Source organism: Brienomyrus brachyistius, chromosome 17 (genome assembly GCF_023856365.1).
Source record: "Brienomyrus brachyistius isolate T26 chromosome 17, BBRACH_0.4, whole genome shotgun sequence".
NCBI lineage: Eukaryota > Metazoa > Chordata > Actinopteri > Osteoglossiformes > Mormyridae > Brienomyrus > Brienomyrus brachyistius.
This window is the reverse complement of record NC_064549.1, coordinates 22,276,395-22,294,367: the sequence shown is the minus strand read 5'-3', so window position 1 is coordinate 22,294,367 and position 17,973 is coordinate 22,276,395. Positions and strand designations below refer to the sequence as shown.

Genomic DNA, 17,973 nt, shown 5'->3' with positions numbered 1-17,973 from the left:
TTTTATAGGGAGCAGCCTCACAACAGTAGTTCTCATATCTGTGTAAACATGGCCATTAGGATGCAGTCTGCATTAAAGAATCAGACCCAGTACTAATGGTAAAGCAGTGGAATGGCTCACTTTGTAATGCAGTTATATCCGCAGTGAGGATTTTAGTTTGCATAATGAGCAAAGCACACTCATAAAACATACAGCGGATTGGCAGTAAAGGCCCCCGAAAAAGGACAGTTTTCAACTTTTTCTGTGAATTACGGGGTTCCACAAGATGCTGTCCTTGGGCTATCTAGATTAGTGATATATTCACACATACCAGTGTCTTCATCCATGTAGAAATCTTCAACACCAAGGCCAGAGAGAGAGTAATGAATCTCTGCATTGGACCCTATATCCGCATCTGTCGCTCCTACCGTCAAAATAACTTTGTTGTTGGGAACATCTTCAGGGAACGAGGCAGTATATAGAGCCTGGCAAGAAAACATCAACAAAATAAAAGCTTGTGTATGTGTTCAGAGTGAATTGGGAGTGAATCAGGATTGAGTAATAGGCTTGTAGGGTGTAAATGTCCACCGCTGACCTGGTTGCAAACAGGGGTGTTGTCGTTGGTGTCCGTCACGGTGACCTCGACGACCGCCATAGTGACAAAAAGCCTGTCACTGGCAGTGACATTCAACAAGTACAGGTCCTGTGCTTCCCTGTCCAGGGGCCTCTTCACGTACATCTTCCACTCGCCCTGCACCAGTCCCAGTGCAAACTCCCCTTTCGGGTTTCCCCCTGCGTGAAGGACAACCGAGAAACAGTTGGCAGAGAGGTCTATTCACACACACATTTCTATATCAGTCCTCCAATTAGCATTCATGACTCACCTTGGCACCAGGATTCCTAACCCTATTCCAAAAACTCAGTTTATCAGCTTTTTTTTCGAAGCAAATGCTTAAACACATCCCCAAAATGTTACTGTGTTAGTGCTGGAGGTCACTTTAAAAACCTGTACACAGGGGAGCAGCTAACTCTATATATCCAGATATGAGACACTCATTTTGATGATATTAAACGCACTACTCTTCTTGATAAACATGGACCACAGGAAACAGAAATCTCACGGCGCCCCCTGCCTGGTGATCCAACATCATGGTGATAAAGGACATTCCAGATCTGACAGCAACTTCATGACCTTCCGTTTGATCTCACAGCGCCTCTGCGCAGTGAAATATTATAATCCCAATTTTATTTGGACGTCACATTTAAATTAAAAGCCAAGCCATCAATTACGGTCATTCACATAATGAACCCAGTGATTTACCACCTGCGATAAAATCGCTCAACTCCGCGGTGTTCCTCAGCAATTAGCCGCTGCTGCTTATCCTCTCTCCTTCCCATAATAACTGCGCTGTCAACACCTGGCCTGGCCCACGCGAGCGAGCGAAGGAGGCAGGTACGCTTGGGTCCGCTCATAGCGTGGCTCAGCAGAATTGCATGCTGGGTAATGGCTGAAGCGTGTCCTGCCGCATAAATGAGCCAACCGTGTCCGAACACTGGCTTTTTCCTGGGGGGGGGGGACGGTTAGATAAACCTCTGAGCTATTTAAAAAAAAAAAAGGTTCAGGTTACATCTGGGAGAGAATCGCTGCAGGGTAACAGGCCCTGCTGGTTGCTTCAGCGCAGTCAGACGCGCTCAGGAACACAACAGCTGCGGTGTGATGTAAACCCCAAAGCTAACAGCAGAACTCGGGCTCGCAGGGGATGCCTCTCTCTCTCTCTTTTGTTTTTTCATGAGAAGGTGCTCAAGCCAGGAACGGGCAATTCCTTCCAGACTTTTCCTCTTCTTTTGCCCTGGCCTGGGCTGCACAGTAATTACTGTGGCCCCCAGCTGTTTCCATTTTCGTGTACCTGTCATCCTCAAAACCCCCCCCCCCCCAACTTGGGACACCTGCAATCACCCCCTTGCAAACTCTGCCTTATTTTGCCAGATGATGAAGCTTCTGAAAGGAGCCTCCACAGACGATGCCTCTGGTGCGGAGTTAATTAAAAAAATCATTAAACGTGAGAGGTCACCTCTGTTACTGCCTTCCAGTCTCCCTCCTGCACAGGGCTGGGAAATTTCGTCTTGTAACTATTTTCGGATCCCTACTGTTAGGGGAACACCAGAAAAGAAGCTGAAAATGTTGACTTCTATCCGAGCGATTACAGCTGCAAACGGGCCCTATTATGTAGGACAGCTTCGTGGAGATGGCTTCCGGAGCTCTGTAATTTAAGTGTGTTTAAAGAGCCCCGACACCCTCCACATGCTGAAGCGATTTCACGTAATTGAGCAGGTTGCTGAAGCAGGGCGGACGCAGCATCCTCCCACTGGGCCGCGATTCGCCATGGGCCGATTCACCGGGACAATTTCATTACCCGCAGACTGCCCTGGTGAGAGATTACGAGCAGTGCAGACTCAATGAGCACCTGCGTGTGTCCCTGGGGGAACCACTAGGGACTCGGAGCGGGGATCCGACATGTCAGACGCAGACATTGGGATCTCGTTCCAGTAAAGGATGGGTCGCCACAGAGATAAGCACCCGCAATTAAGCGTGAAGGAAACATGGGGGGGGGGGTGGCACGGCTGACACTTAATGCCTCCACCATACTCTGTCCCCTGGGCTAGACGACAGGTGGCAGAGAGTCAGGGAGGGCTGGGGACACTGAGGGGACAGTCTCGCTTCAGCCCCACAGTCAGGGACACAGAGGCTGAAAGTGGTAAATGGCAGACAAACATAACAAACATGCAGCTTTGCTGGGTGACATTTAAGCCGGTCCCAGGTCCTCTGATTCAGAGAGGGCTGTCAACACCTGCGGGTCATTCTCTCATCTCTCTGAGGTCAGAGCCTCAGGGTTCTGTCTGCCAGTGATGGATGTGGCAGCGGGGGGGGCAGGAAACAACACGTGAAACAACAGGTAAACTCAGCTTCGGAAATCATTGCTTGCTCGTCGCACTGCCCCACAGAGCGTCAGAGAATGTGCTATCGCGTTACACGCCGACGTGGCATGGGTGTTGGACCTCAGAGGGAGGGGCTAAGCGGATGGAAAGAGGTGCCGTGTGATGGTGGCTCTGAGATGCGCGGCTTAGCGGAGGCGGGGGTGGGGGGCAAGGCAAAGACGCAGAGAAGCCATGAGACGGTCGGGCTATAGGCCTCAGAAGAGTCAGGGACCTGCTTTAGGGAAGGGGGCTTAGCAGCGAATCAGTTAGGAAAATGCCAGCCTTCCTTTCAGTTGCTCGGATTACAGCAGGGCCCCCCTCTGCCCCAACACCCCCCACATCACACGAATGGGGCAGCCTGGCAGTGATCCGTAAACCTGTCACAGGTATGCCACCCGCGCCCAGCCCGTCGTGGCATTAAACTCCTTATGGTGTCAGCTTTCGTTTAACGCTAAATAACACCCAGGTGCTGCTGCTGGCACATGATGGATTAGGTGGGGGGCGGGGGGGGGGGGTACACATCCCACGTGTCGCTGTCACGCAGCTGCGGGGGAACAGCCTCGCATTTCTAAACATTTCTACTTTAACATCATTTTCTCTTGGCAGAGGGAACAGAGGCTCGCTGGTGATGGTATCATCACCCAGGGAAATCAGCGGCGGCTTATAAAGCGCCACGCACCGCCACGATCCCTCCGCCCCCCCATGCAAAGCTCCACACAGCTCAGATACTTCAGCCCGGCTTCGTTTTTTGCAACGCAAATCAGCCGGTGCTTAATATGCATCTATTTATGTGCCTGCAAACAAACAGAGCGGATCTAAAAAGATTCCGATGGCAGCAGGAAGATCCTGGGCCTCCCGTCTCGAGCTGCACTACATCCACAGGCCCTGAATAATTAATGGGCGCTTCACTGTGCTTGTTTTCACTGTTTATCAATATTTTATGTCACCTTCAGCACGGAAAACCACCGCCGCCTCAAACAAAGGGTCTGAATCGCTTTAATTTGCTACCTGGCGATTAATACTTGTCTGATTTTGTTTTTGTATAGAGATGCTGGCGGCGGATAAATCAGAGCTGATGACCGTTACTCATATTCAGCTAGGAGGTCAGGAGGGTTTCAGGTCACTGAATGTCAGGTGACAAATTCGTTCTTCAAGTGAGAGTCTGCAGAAGCTCAGAGTGGCATGGTTTGTGGCCATAAAATGAGTATAATAATGATGTTGTATATCAGTAGAATAGTCGTGGCAATTTTCGATATTTGCAATATTTGGGGCTTCCCCCCTGTCCCGTTACCCCTTGTGGGGCCAGCGTCTCCTCCTCCCGTCCCTTATCTCCCAGTTCTGCGGACACAGCTAGTTTACAAATAGCCCATTGGCCTTCCATCAAACGAGCCCTTATCTGAGTGCGTTTCCGTCAAAAATCTGTTCAGTCACTTCACGAGTTCTGTAGATTCCTTGAAGATTTCCAGCTTGTGCTCATTTGATAATTTCCCTGTATTTCAATCAAGAATCGCACAAACAAAAGCCGCCCCAAACAGGCCATTAGCATATTCAGATGTTTATGACACGCTTTGGCAGCAAGCCAGCTAGTATCTCTCTCTGCAAACTTGCTGTCAAAACACAGGGCCGCCGGGCTCTAAATAATACAGGCTTAGATGAGCCATAAATCTCTGCCTGCTTAAGGCAGCGCTAATCAACAGACTGAGGAACAGGTGATAGTGACAGCAGGCTACAGACTAGCTGAACACTGACAATGGCGGGCTACCCGGCCTGTACTGAAGGGAGTCCTTAAAGAGCTGGGGCCTTCTTCCTTCTTAAAGGAGATCAAGGAAGTTGCCCATCAGAACACCCCTCTTTTTATAGCCAAGTTTTCATTATGTGAACAGTTCCATTGACTAGAAGTAATGATGTTTTCTGTGGCTAATGGATCAAAAAACCTGATGCTGTGCAGGACATGCTTTCATTTCCACTGCAATGACCGACAGCCTTAATTTTCTATGCATTCATCAAATCCGTAATTCTCCGCTTTTTCCATTCGGGTGGCTGGAGAATTTATGACCCCCGGCTCATCGGTTGTGTGTCCAATATTTGGCTGAGTCAGGATCCACCTTCCCTGCTACGTGATTTATGCAGCAAACAAATGGTATAACTTCATGAAGATTATTTATAAGAAAGCTGCAGGGGAAAAACACACATCTCTCCTGACAGATTTCATGAAATTTAGAGTATCAGTTAGTGTTTTAGACAGTTTCTCAAAATATTCACTGTCTACACTGCCAAAGCTCACACTCCGTGGTTTTATTAAATGCCAAAGTTGTTACATTTTTTAAAAGTGCTTATGTTGCATGATAAGAAATGTCAGCAAAACTTTATAACCACATTCTTTACATGCAGGCATTAATTATTAATAAGCCCTTGTCCTTAATTTTACTGTTTGTAAAAGCTTTCATTCCATTAGCGTGTTGTTTATTCATTAGTCTGCCACCACCTGGGTCATCTCGCTAAGGATGTGCACATGCAACGGTTCAGTCATGACACAGGATGGTCCAAGTCGCAAGATCATCTGCCATGAGAAATATTTGTAAGAACCTGTAATCTGACCCTGGTGCAAAGACCAAGACAATGTGGAAGCTTGAGATCAGTGAACTACATGGGTCAATTTGACCCCAATCCTCCAACCTGATACTTAAAATACAGGGCTAAGAGAACAAGGGTATAACCTATCAATTGTTAATTCACATAAAGAAAAAAACTCAAAAGATCAAAAATCAACATTGTAGCTGGTCACTCAAAAAGATTCATATTGGATTTTTTTAAATACTTATCTCCACTGAAGGGTTTCTGATGGATAAATCAATAATGTGTTATTAAAGCTTTAAAAACATTTATATCTACTTGTTCTACCTCTGGGCCAAAGCACAACAGATTTTTTTCATTATCTTTGCAATGAAGAAGACGGACCCAATCAGCTCCTACCTGTGATGTGATAGCTGACTTGACGGTTGATGTCAGAGCTGTCATTGTCTCGTGTGTGCAACACGGCCACCACCTCGCCCGGGGGGTCGCTCTCCCTCACTGCCCCTCTGTAGTAGTCCTCCACAAAACTGGGTGGATTGTCGTTGACGTCTGTGATGACCACAGTCACCGTGGTGGTGGAGGATAGGGTGATCGTCTCACCGAGATCTGAAGCGACCACAGCAAAGCTGTACGATGGGTGCATCTCGTGGTCCAGATCTTTGAGGGTGGAGATCCAGCCCGTGTTGCTGTCGATGCTGAAAGTATTTTGTTGCGATTCCACATTTGGTGTGGGTGCCAAACTGTATGTAACCTGTCCATTAGCACCCCAATCGGGGTCCAAGGCACGGACTTGTATTACTCTTGTACCAATAGGTATCCCTTCCATGACTGTTGCCTCGTAGGAATTTGATTCAAAAGAAGGTTTGTTATCATTGAGGTCTAGGACTTTCACCTCAACATCTACTGTGGAGACAGAGTCCATCCTGGCTTGCTTCATAGTAGCCGAGACCTTAAAGTGAAAGGCATCGAGGACCTCATGATCCAGGGGCTTGTCCAGTTTGATGAGCCCTGTCTCCTTTTCCACCACGAAGATGCCTTCCAGGTTGTTTTCCCTCATCTCACCACTCACGATACTAAAGATGGCACTGTGGCCCAGAGTCAGGTGGACCGAGCCTAGTGCTGCCCCGATGGGAGTATTCTCAGGGACGGTGAAAGAGTATTGGGGTTGGGTGAAAGCTGGGATTGGGTTCTCTGAGGACAACACATGGATGTACACTGACACCAAGGAATGCTTAATAGGGATACCGCCATCAACGGCCTTCACAAAAAAGGACAGGATGGAGTTTTTCAGGTGGTTGAAGCTACCCTTTGTAACCATCCAGCCATTGTCTGGATCGATCTCTAGGATGTCCACCACAGGGACGTGGGCCTCACTATAAAGGGAGTAGGTAATCTTGGCATTGGCTCCGTCATCTGAGTCATAAGCCTGGATCTGCGTGACTAAGAAACCCTCACCTACATCTGATTTTACACTGGCCCGATACTCGACGGCACGGAATTTGGGAGCATTGTCATTCTCATCCACCAGAATCACCCTAACGGTGCAATAGGAAGCTCGTCCACCACCATCCAGGGCCATGACAGTCAGGACAATGTCCTTATTTGCAGGGTTCTCGCGATCCAGCTTCTCTAAAGTTGTTATCTGACCATTGTTGTCAATGCTGAACTGGTCCTTAGCCAGGTCATTTATAAAGGAGTATGTCACTTGACCAAATGGTCCTGAGTCCATATCTGTGGCTTTCACCTGAGTAACTCTGGAGCCAATGGCAGCGTTTTCTCGGACTTCTGCAACATATACATTTTGGCTAAACACTGGGCTATAGAGATTGGCGCCCAAAACTCTGATGTGGACCTGAGCAGTACTGGTGAACACGCCGTCTGAAACAGAAACATTCAGACTGTAAACAGGATCCATCCTCGGCTTGCGGTGGTTGGACAGGGTAATGATTCCTGTTTTGCTATCCATGGCAAAGCTCATCCTCTCATTGCCAGACAGGATACTGTACTCCAGCTTATCCAGATCAGAGCTGTCTGCATCAGATGCCTGTACACAGGTTACAAAGTGCCCTTTTGGTGCAAGTTCACTCATATATGACTCATAGAGCAGCTGGTTAAATGCAGGAGGGTTGTCATTCATATCGTTCACGACAACAGTGACAGCCACCTCACTACTTAAAGCTGGGAAACCATTATCTGTTGCTCTAACAACGAAGTTGTACTCCTGGATCAGTTCATGGTCGAGGAGACGGGCTGTCAAAATGAGTCCACTGCTACTGTCAATGTGGAAATGATCTGTGCTGTTGTACATATTGGAGAAAATCTGATATCGCACAATATTGTTCTTATCTGAATCCTTGTCTTTTGCCACGACCTGAAGAACTGGAGTCCCGATCATAGATGTTTCGGACAGAGTTGCTTTGTAGAACATCTTTTCAAACAAGGGAGGGTTATCATTCACATCTACGATAGTTATATCAACGTCAACCTCTGCTCTGGCTCCTGTTAGATAGTCTGTTGCTCTCACAATCAATCTAAACATGGGACTGATTTCATAGTCTAGTGAGTTAATAACACTGATAATGCCGGTGTCAAACCCAATGCTAAACTGAGAGCTGGGATCCCCATCCACAATGGTGTATATAATAGCTTGACCTTCAGGGCTGGTGGCATTTATACCGAGAACTGGAGTGTGCACTGCAACATCTTCATTGACCGAAATTGCATAGAATGACTTGTCAAAGACGGGCATGGCTTTGTTTACCACGGTGATCGGAAATTCCACCATGGTAGACAGAGGAGGATGGCCACCATCTCTGGCATACACAAGTACTTTATACTCTACATTTGACAAATCTGATTCAAAAGCTTTTTTCAGGCGGAGGTCACCATTGAGTCTGTTAATCTCAAAGTGCCCATAATCATCCTTTAAAAAGTAGGACACTTCACCATTGATTCCTTTGTCCTGATCCACAGCTGTGACTCGAAATATCGGGGACCCAGGTTCAGCCTCTACCTGTACGGCTGCATAGTATGGAAGACTGACGAACACTGGTGCATTGTCGTTGATGTCCTCCACTTGTACCTTCACCACTACCCTCGCTACCCTCAGGTGGTCATGCTCTCGGCTCGCCTCAACGACTAACTCATAGAACTCTTGTTCTTCCCGGTCAAATGGAACTCCAGTTGTCTCTATGACTCCAGAGGTGGATTTAATTTTAAACTTAGTCCCAGCATTCAGGAGACTGTATTTCAGGGGCTCGTTGAGTCGGTGTCCCACTGCATTGACCACAGCCACTGTAGTGATGTTAGTGATATTCTCCTGGATGGAAGTGGAGTACAGACTGTGTGTAAAAAACAGACCACTGTCCATGGCCTCTTTGACTAGCACGGTGACCAGTGCCGTGCTGGAGAATTTACCATCGGAGACCTTAACATTGAATCTGAAGCGGTCTTTGGAGAAATTGTTGTTCTTCACAGTCAGAATACCACTGGCAGGTTCAATGTAAAAATGCTCCAAGTTTCCATCTGCAAGTGTGTAGGTCAATTCCGCAGGAACGTTAAGGTCAGGATCTGTGGCTTTAACCTTTAATACCTCCACGCCAACATATGTGGGAAGCAGCAAGACAGTTTCATATGAATCCTGGGAAAATCGAGGAGGGGAATCATTAGTGTCAATCACCTGGATGGTGACCTCTGTGGGGCTTTCAGCAGTCAGCTGGGGCTTTCCACTGTCTCTCACGTGCACGTGGAATCTGAATTGAGCAATTGTTTCATGATCCAAGTTGGCAATGGTTCTTATAGATCCTGTGCTTGAGTCTACGGTGAAAAATTTCTTTGCCGTGTCCTCCACGATCTGGTACACTAAGAGAGCATTCTGATTTCTGTCAGCATCTGTGGCTTTTATGACTAATGGGCTGTTGTCAGTGCTCAGGACCACACTGTTTATGGGTGCCTCCTCGCTGATGCTGCCCGCGTACTGCAGCTGCTGAAAGATCGGGGAGTTGTCGTTCTCATCGACCACCTGAATGTTGATGGTGACATTGGAGGCCATCCCCGCCATGTTGGAGGCTTGTAGGATTAAGGTATATGACGCAGTGTTTTCATAGTCAAGGGGTTTCTGGGTGGTTATGACTCCAGTATACTGATTGATCCTAAACCTCCTCTCTGCGTTGCCAAGCTTAATGTCATAAATCAGGGTGGACTGACTCATGGCACTGACTGCGATAATAGATGTGCCGATGGGTGTATTCTCGTTGACCTCTGCCTGGTACTCCTTCTGGAGAAACTTGGGGCCTGCATTGTTGGACAGGGTAACGGTGATTCGCACCATAGTAGTCGTACTTAAGGGTGGCAAGCCGTTGTCCGTCACACGGACTGTGATGACATAGTGGCCAATGGCTGTGATGTCCAACTCTCGGGCGATGGAGATGATTCCCAAGACTGGCTCAATCTGAAAGGTGTTGGCAGTATTTCCTGTAGAGGACAAGAATGTTGCCATTTTTAAAAGAAAAGAAAACATAAAACTTGTTGGCAACAACTATTTTGCACAAATCTAGCAAAGAATCAAAACATTCTCTGACTGTTTTCTGAGGAGGCATTACGGAGAATAAGGAAGGGACCGGTACCCTGTACTCACCTGCCTCGATGACGTAGCGGAGCTCCGCGTTGTCCCCCTTGTCCTTATCTAACGCGGTCACCTGAAGGACGGCAGAGCCCACTGCCGCAGATTCGTACACGGACCCCTCATACAGGGCGCTGGTGAAGTACGGGATGTGGTCGTTGGCATCCTCAACATCGACCAGGACCCGTGCTAGGTTCCTACGGTAGGGGAACTCCTGGTCTTTTACCTGAGCAAGGGAATGGGCGGGAAGAGAAAAGAATAAGGTTATACATAGGGAAGTAGAAACTAATTACACTGTTAGTAGCCTAGTAGGCTAGGAGCCTAAAAAGACTGATATTTATATCCTATATGACACCTCTAATAATTGTTTTATGAAATGCTTTTCCAAAAGAAGGTATAATGAAAAAAAATTAAATTATTGCTGCATAATGTGAGAAGCTTGCACAACAGTAGCACATTAGCATAATGACTGGGGCAGAGGGCTAGATGCTTACTTAATATATGAGTATGTGAGAAAAGCTATTGGTGTCTGAGACGTGTCCCAATGGGAGATGTTTCATAATACTGTCACAAACATCTGTGTTTTTAAACACTTCCAGTATATTATCCTAACCCTGGCACAGCATATAAAATATCATGGGATAAACAATGACTGGGCCAACTAATTTCATAACTTCATAAAACACCATCCCCTATATAAACCCAAAGAGTTTCCAAAGCATATTTGCACAAAAACTGCACATTCAGTTATTTGCAGACAAAGCAGCCGGTGTTTACGGTTACAAACCCAATTACAGGAGGGGGTGAGTCAAACCTATTTGCACAGCTACCGTTTATGGGTAATTGTTTTTGCGTCCTTTGTAAAGCCCGCAACGGCCAAAGGCTCACAGAGAATGACCAAATTCGACTTAGTTTAAAAATGAGATCATAATCAACGGTAAATTTAAGTAGTTTGTTTAAACTCTTCAGCCATAATACAGCCTTGAAGTCAAAACCCTTCTTAAAGAACAAATTTCAAATCATATTTCAATGATGTGAGTCTAAACAAACAGACGGATATCAAAATGAGCAAGATGCTATATGGGAACGCCACTTATCCAATGAACAAATGTTACCACTGAAGTCGACCTGAAAATACGAGGCCGAATTCATGGCATATGATTTATCATTAAAATGGAAAAGGGGGATATTGTGACCGTCAGGGATGAGGCCACACCCCCACCACTGACCATGACAGTGAGGATGTGCTGGGACCGAGCCTCGTGGTCCAGCCTCTCGGCAGTGTAGATGGTTCCGGTGGATGGATCCATCCTAAACTTGCGCATGCTCGTGGGGTCGATGGTGCTGTGGATGGAGTAGGTCAGCCTGTGCTTCTCATCTCGGTCCGTGGCCAGAACCTGGACCACCTCTGTCTCAGCTGGGGTGTCCTCTGAGATGGACACGTCGTAGGTGGGCTGGGAGAACACGGGCCCGTTGTCGTTGTTGTCCATCACTGTGATGTATACCTTGGGGGGGGGGGGGGGGGGTTGGGGGGACAACCAGGAAGTTAATACCTGTCTGGGGGAAAATGTCTTTCAAGAGACAGGAAAGAAGGTGCTTTGTGGAGGCATCTGCTGGTCTGCTGCCATTCACATGTTCCGCGGAATGTGCCGGCAAACGACTGTGTGGGCGGATGGTTCATTTCCACAGCAAGCATATCACTGACGGGCTTTTCTTGTAAGTGAGCTGCTCTTCTGGAATTGGTTCCTTTCCGTACATGAATACACATGCAAATACGGACAGAAATTAAGCAGCTTCTTCATCACAAGGACCCGTTACATAACGAACGGCACACGCTGGGCCTAAATCTAAATTTAAGGACGCTAACAGCGGTCGCCTTCCGCTTTTAAAAACTTCCAATTTCCAACAATAGCAACACGCGGCGCCACCATCTGCAGCGCTCCGCCGCTGACCTGGAGGCCGCGCGAGCCTCGGTGTGCTGGCACGCCGCCCGCTGGCTGCACGCAGGCCGCGGTTAAACGGAGGTCTCCACCGCTCTCCCACCGAGCCACTTGTGTCCGCGGAAAGAGAGGGGCAGTGCCATTGTTTTGGACCAAACGTGGTGAGATAATTAATCAAGATTTCCCATCTCACACCCAAAATAAACCACAGAGCTCTGCTCGGAAACCAACTCGGGCTGCGTTGAGGTCCGCAAGCAGGGGCCACAGTCCCTCAGCGTGAACACACGCGTGACAGTCGTGTCCGCAAGAGCAGCCGTGGGTGTTTCTGGGCAAACATGGTGCCAGCGGCTTTATGAAGACAGTACACATCGCAGGACAGAATACAAAAGCCCCCACCAGTCCGCTGGTGACAGCCAACTGGGGACACGATGTCAGGAAGGGCAAGTTTGACATTCCCCCCTAATGAAAGGTGATGGACACTCAGTCACTGGAAAATGTCAGGATATACATCACAAATAATTCCTGTCAAAACACTCCTTGGTAAAGGGCTCACACTGCCACAAACTGGTGCAGTTTCCATCTGTGATATTCACTTAATTTAACCAATAAGTGCGTATCTTTAAGAATAATGGAAAGCAGTAATGCAGTGCAATTAACATGGCTTTATTAGTAACAGCCCCTGCAATGGCAGACCAACGGGCTGAGCTAATTATGGTATGCTCCCTCGCTCGTACGGGTAAGCCCCCCCCTACCCCCCCGCTAGACAGCGGGAGCGGTAATTAGTCCGGTGTCGTGGAGTGCCGTCTCAGTGATGGCGAACAGAAGATCTTGGCTTCAATTGCCATTCATCGTTTTTTGGATTTGTTACCGATGTCTGGCCAGGCTTCCATAGTGGCAAGTGGGGTAGTTGAAAAGAGGGAGAATCAGAAGGATCTGATGCCCAGGTAAGGCGGAAAAAAGGAGGAGAAATGGAGGAGAAGAGGAGGCAATTCTTCAGCCAGTCCGGTTCACTGCTGGGCTCCTCTCCAGCAATACTGGAGCACACACTGACGATGGCCCAGGCTGCATGTGAAACATTACTGAAATATTTACGCCCACCTCAGGCCAGAGAGGGAAGTTAGATAAATTACTGAAAACTCCGGAAGGTGGAGTGCATTGCCCAACCCGTCAAAGTCAGGCTTCCCAAACTCAGCAAACTCCAAGCACAGTCTGTTAGGGAGGGTCTCATGCTGTAAACCCTCTGGTTTAGAAGACAAGACAACAAAGAAATCACTCTCGTTTGAGAAAGTAGCTGAGTGTTGGACAAGTCCCTGAGGGAATGTCCCCCCCCCCGATCCAAAAAACCAAGCTAAACAAGAATATACGGAGTAATACCTGAAACCCCTGTAAACATCTCTGAATACTGAATTGATGGCAAAGCAGAGACTCACTTAGCTGTCAGCGACAGGACTGGGATGAGGATCAGATCAGCTCTATGAGTGATTGGGATTTTGTTTCGGAATTTTTTTATTAACATTAATGGACTTTGCACTTTAAGTAACCTGCACACAGGACTATTATACAAAAGTTAACAGTAGAAATGGTGATTGAAATGGCTATGAAGTCTTTAATAAATGCTTTAAGTCTTTAATATAAGTCTTTACTGTAGTAGGTTTCTCACAAGCCGAAAATTCAGAATCACTTTGCGTGAATTACAGTGGCACCCGCCCTCCAGGCTCATGCACTGGCCAGAAAAGACCCTTGCTTTCTTTTGAGGTACAGACGCCTTTGTGGTCCCGGGCAGACGCTTATCTCTCACGGCGCTCTTTAGGATGCCGGCCGCGTTAACTGGCCGCTCGGTGCGTTACACGGCGCGTTATCTGTCCCAGCAGATGGAGACGCTGCCACAGCTGCTGATTCTGGGGCGTCTCCTGTCCTCCTGGCCACTACAGCGTGACGAGATATTCCCACGGCTCAGAGGGAAAATAGCAGGCAAAGGTAACTGAAGATGCTGGACAGACAGACGGGCCAAACGGCCGATCGAATGGACCAGTACCAAAGTTAATAATGTTAATCATTACTACAATTAATTACGTAACTGTTTCATTAATTCAGGTTATGAAACTTGGGGCAAAGGTGTTAATTTGCTTTTTTCAAACAGGTGGTTCCTTTTCCCTTTTGACACATTGTGGAAAATCCCACGGCGACACTTTGACAAAGAGCCAAGAGAAAACTTCGATTTTGTTTTGTCTGAGTTTAAAGCTCATGAAAGGAGGAAAAATGAGCAGCAGAGGCTTGGGGCTGTAACTGCCTAAAACGTCGACCTTGACCGGCCATGAATTTTACAGATGTATGATGTAAAAAAGGACGTCGTCACCTTGATGCCGTGATTGATCCTACCAGGCGACTGACTCTGTGATGTGTTCTTGACAGACGCCTACACACGTCACACCTCTGCCCCTCTGAAGGGCGGCTCGTTAAAGCTTTCCGAAATGAGTTTCTGCGCCCTTTATTGCAGAAACGGACCATCGCTCCCCTGTGCCCCCAAAGGAGTGGATGACAGATGATGAGGAACATAGACTCCGGGACAGGCAGTTCATTGGCGGGAAGATGAAGGGGGGGGGGGACTTGGTGTCATGCCGGGTTGCAAGAAGGATGAGCTACAGGTGAGAGAAGTGGAGCAGATCCAGGCCGTGCCGAGAATGGCCGTACTGACGGGATACAGATATGCCATGGGATGGAATGTCAGGAATGGAACAACGACAGTAGGTGTGCAGGTGACTGTGTGGCATAAGAGAATTACAGTCAGACCACAGCGTTCAGGCGAGATGGGGAGTTACAGTCAGACCAGAGTGTTCAGGCGAGATGGGGAGTTACATTCAGACCACAGTGTTCAGGCGAGATGGGGAGATACATTCAGACCACAGTGTTCAGGCGAGATGGGGAGATACATTCAGACCACAGTGTTCAGGCGAGATGGGGAGTTACATTCAGACTACAGTGTTCAGGCGAGATGGGGAGATACAGTGAGACCTCAGCATTCAGGTGAGACAGGGAGTTACATTCAGACCACAGTGTTCAGGCGAGATGGGGAGTTACATTCAGACCACAGTGTTCAGGCGAGATGGGGAGTTACATTCAGACCACAGTGTTCAGGAGAGATGGGGAGTTACAGTCAGACCACAATGTTCAGGCGAGATTGGGAGTTACATTCAGACCACAGTGTTCAGGCGAAATGGGGAGTTACATTCAGACCACAGTGTTCAGGCGAGATGGGGAGTTACATTCAGACCACAGTGTTCAGGAGAGATGGGGAGTTACAGTCAGACCACAATGTTCAGGTGAGACAGGGAGTTACATTCAGACCACAGTGTTCAGGCGAGATGGGGAGTTACAGTCAGACCACAATGTTCAGGCGAGATGGGGAGTTACATTCAGACCACAGTGTTCAGGCGAGATGGGGAGTTACATTCAGACCACAGTGTTCAGGAGAGATGGGGAGTTACAGTCAGACCACAATGTTCAGGTGAGACAGGGAGTTACATTCAGACCACAGTGTTCAGGCGAGATGGGGAGTTACAGTCAGACCACAATGTTCAGGCGAGATGGGGAGATACAGTGAGACCTCAGCATTCAGGTGAGAGAAGGAGTTACATTCAGACCACAGTGTTCAGGCGAGATGGGGAGTTACATTCAGACCACAGTGTTCAGGCGAGATGGGAAGTTACAGTCAGACCTCAGCAGAGTTATGGTCCGAGCAGTTGTCAAGCAACACGGGGAATTATGGTCAGACTGCAGTGTTCAAACAAGACATGGATTTATGTTCAGACTGCATTGTTTAACTGAGACAGTGAGTTAAGATCAGACCATCAGACCGCAGTGTTTAGGCGAGACGGGGAGAAAGCACTGAGGTGACCGTGAGGGGTGTGGCTGGGTACCTGTGTGGACGCGGTGTTGGTGCCATCGGTCACATCGATGGTCATGTTGTAGAAGCACCTCTGCTCGGCATCCAGCGGCTTGGCGATGACAACGGTGCCCACCCCCTTCTTGATGTCGAACAGGCTGTCGTAGTTCCCACCTGTGGGTTGAGTTAAGGTGGAGACATCAGCGGGAGAGGGGGAGGGGAAAGGGACCCCCAGGGAGCTGCTGGGCACATGCAGAAAGAGCTTTATGGAAGACCCGGGGGGGGGGCGTTGGGGCTGGGTGGAAAGGGATTGGGGAGTGAGGGCCTTTTACTGGAGGGACCAGAATAAGACCAAAAACAGACTGCTTGTGGATTTATGGAGACAGCTGGGAAGGTGTGGCCCAGGATGGTGTTCGGGTGGGGGTGTACATGCACTGGGATCAGTGGGAGGGGGCCCTAGGCCTACAGAAACAGAGTGATGCAAGTAAATAAATAAACAGATAGAGAAACAAAGAAACTGCTCGTTTGGGAGGAAAAAGGAAGACGCCGAAACGAATAATAAACAAAGGAGTGTGAATTAAACGGACATTTGATTTATCCATTTAGCAGAGCAGCTGCAGTGTTGCGATGCTGAGATTCCGTCATGCAATACAGCATCCAGCCTATGCCACGTAACAGCACGGAGCCCTCCGACGCCATTAGCAGGTGCTTAGCTCCCATCCCGCCATGCGGAACCCGTCGGCTCTGACATTCCGCTATCCATTACCGCTACCCATAATGCATGAGCGCTTCCGGGGCTGAATATCACCAACAGTTCTCTGGACAGGTGCTAATTGTAGTTGTAAAAGGTAGGGGAGAAACACACCAGCCCCCTTCCATGCAAAAACAAACACACACACACACACACGCACACACACACACACACACACACACACACACACACATAAACATGCTCTGCACCCTGAACTCTTTCAATGCACCAGCAAAACAGAAGCAATGCTTATCTTGCCAAATCCAACCTGTGGTTAGTGAGGGGAATCACAGGCGGTAAGGAGAGAAAACTCGGTGTTATAAAAATCTGTGATGCCAATCAAAAAATGCCAGAAGCCTTGTTTTTCGTTTGGTTACTTATGGTTAAAGTTAGGGCTGGGTGGGGGTTAAGGTGCACTTTGGCCTTTGAGTCTGAGGGAAGTGTGTGAGTGTGCAGGCAGTCCTCTATGTCTGAGAGAAGCGTGTGAGCGTGTAGGCAGGCCTCCAGGTCTGAGGGAAGCGTGTGAGCGTGTAGGCAGGCCTCCAGGTCTGAGGGAAGCGTGTGAGCGTGTAGGCAGGCCTCCAGGTCTGAGGGAAGCGTGTGAGCATGTAGGTAGGCCTCCAGGTCTGAGGGAAGCGTGTGAGCGTGCAGGAAAGCCTCCAGGTCTGAGGGAAGTACATGAGTGTGCAGGTGGGCTTCCAGGTCTTAGGGCAGCATGTGAGCATGCAGGCAGGCCTCCAATTCTGAGGGAAGTGTGTGAGCGTGCATGCAGGCCTCCAGGTCTCCACCCATGAGGTTAGAGCAACTCAGGTTCCTGCTGGTGATCAAGACGTTTCACGTTTCCTCTGCACCTGAGAGGCATGAAGTGTCGCTCTTAATTTCCCATTCACAGTGGCAATTAACTCGTGGGGAACCCGTGAAGGAACCTTCCAGAAAACAATTAAGTGGCCAGCGCGTCAATTTGGTCCTCACTGACGACGTGCTAGTCTCAGAAATTAAACTGCCAAGACCGAACTTAATTAAACGCTGCTGCCGCTTTCAACAACATAAATTGATTTAAATAAGCAAATTACTCAGATTCAGAGGGTGCAACGGTAAATGGAATTAAGGCCGCGAGGGCGACTCTTCTCAAAACCCCGGGTTAACTTCACACAACGAGCTGTGCCGGAGTTTTGTAAAGAAGATGGAGAAAATAAATAAAACTCTTCTGGTATTAGCTAGGAGACTGAGAACAATTGTGTAAGAAAAA

The 17,973-nt window shown here is 48.3% G+C and overlaps 1 protein-coding gene across 5 annotated transcripts in view; it reads right to left on the bottom strand.

Annotated features, from left to right (window-relative positions):
• The window catches only part of fat3a (FAT atypical cadherin 3a), a 128,092-nt gene that overhangs the window by 25,605 nt on the left and 84,514 nt on the right, over window positions 1–17,973 (bottom strand). For all 5 annotated transcript variants that reach the window (XM_048980208.1, XM_048980209.1, XM_048980211.1 and 2 more), the window contains 6 exons: window positions 16,008–16,147; window positions 11,380–11,655; window positions 10,166–10,376; window positions 5,929–10,002; window positions 575–771; window positions 311–464 (listed from right to left, as the gene is read on the bottom strand). In XM_048980208.1, the coding sequence (XP_048836165.1) occupies window positions 311–464; window positions 575–771; window positions 5,929–10,002; window positions 10,166–10,376; window positions 11,380–11,655; window positions 16,008–16,147 (5,052 nt within the window). The remainder of the gene's footprint in view (window positions 1–310; window positions 465–574; window positions 772–5,928; window positions 10,003–10,165; window positions 10,377–11,379; window positions 11,656–16,007; window positions 16,148–17,973) is intronic.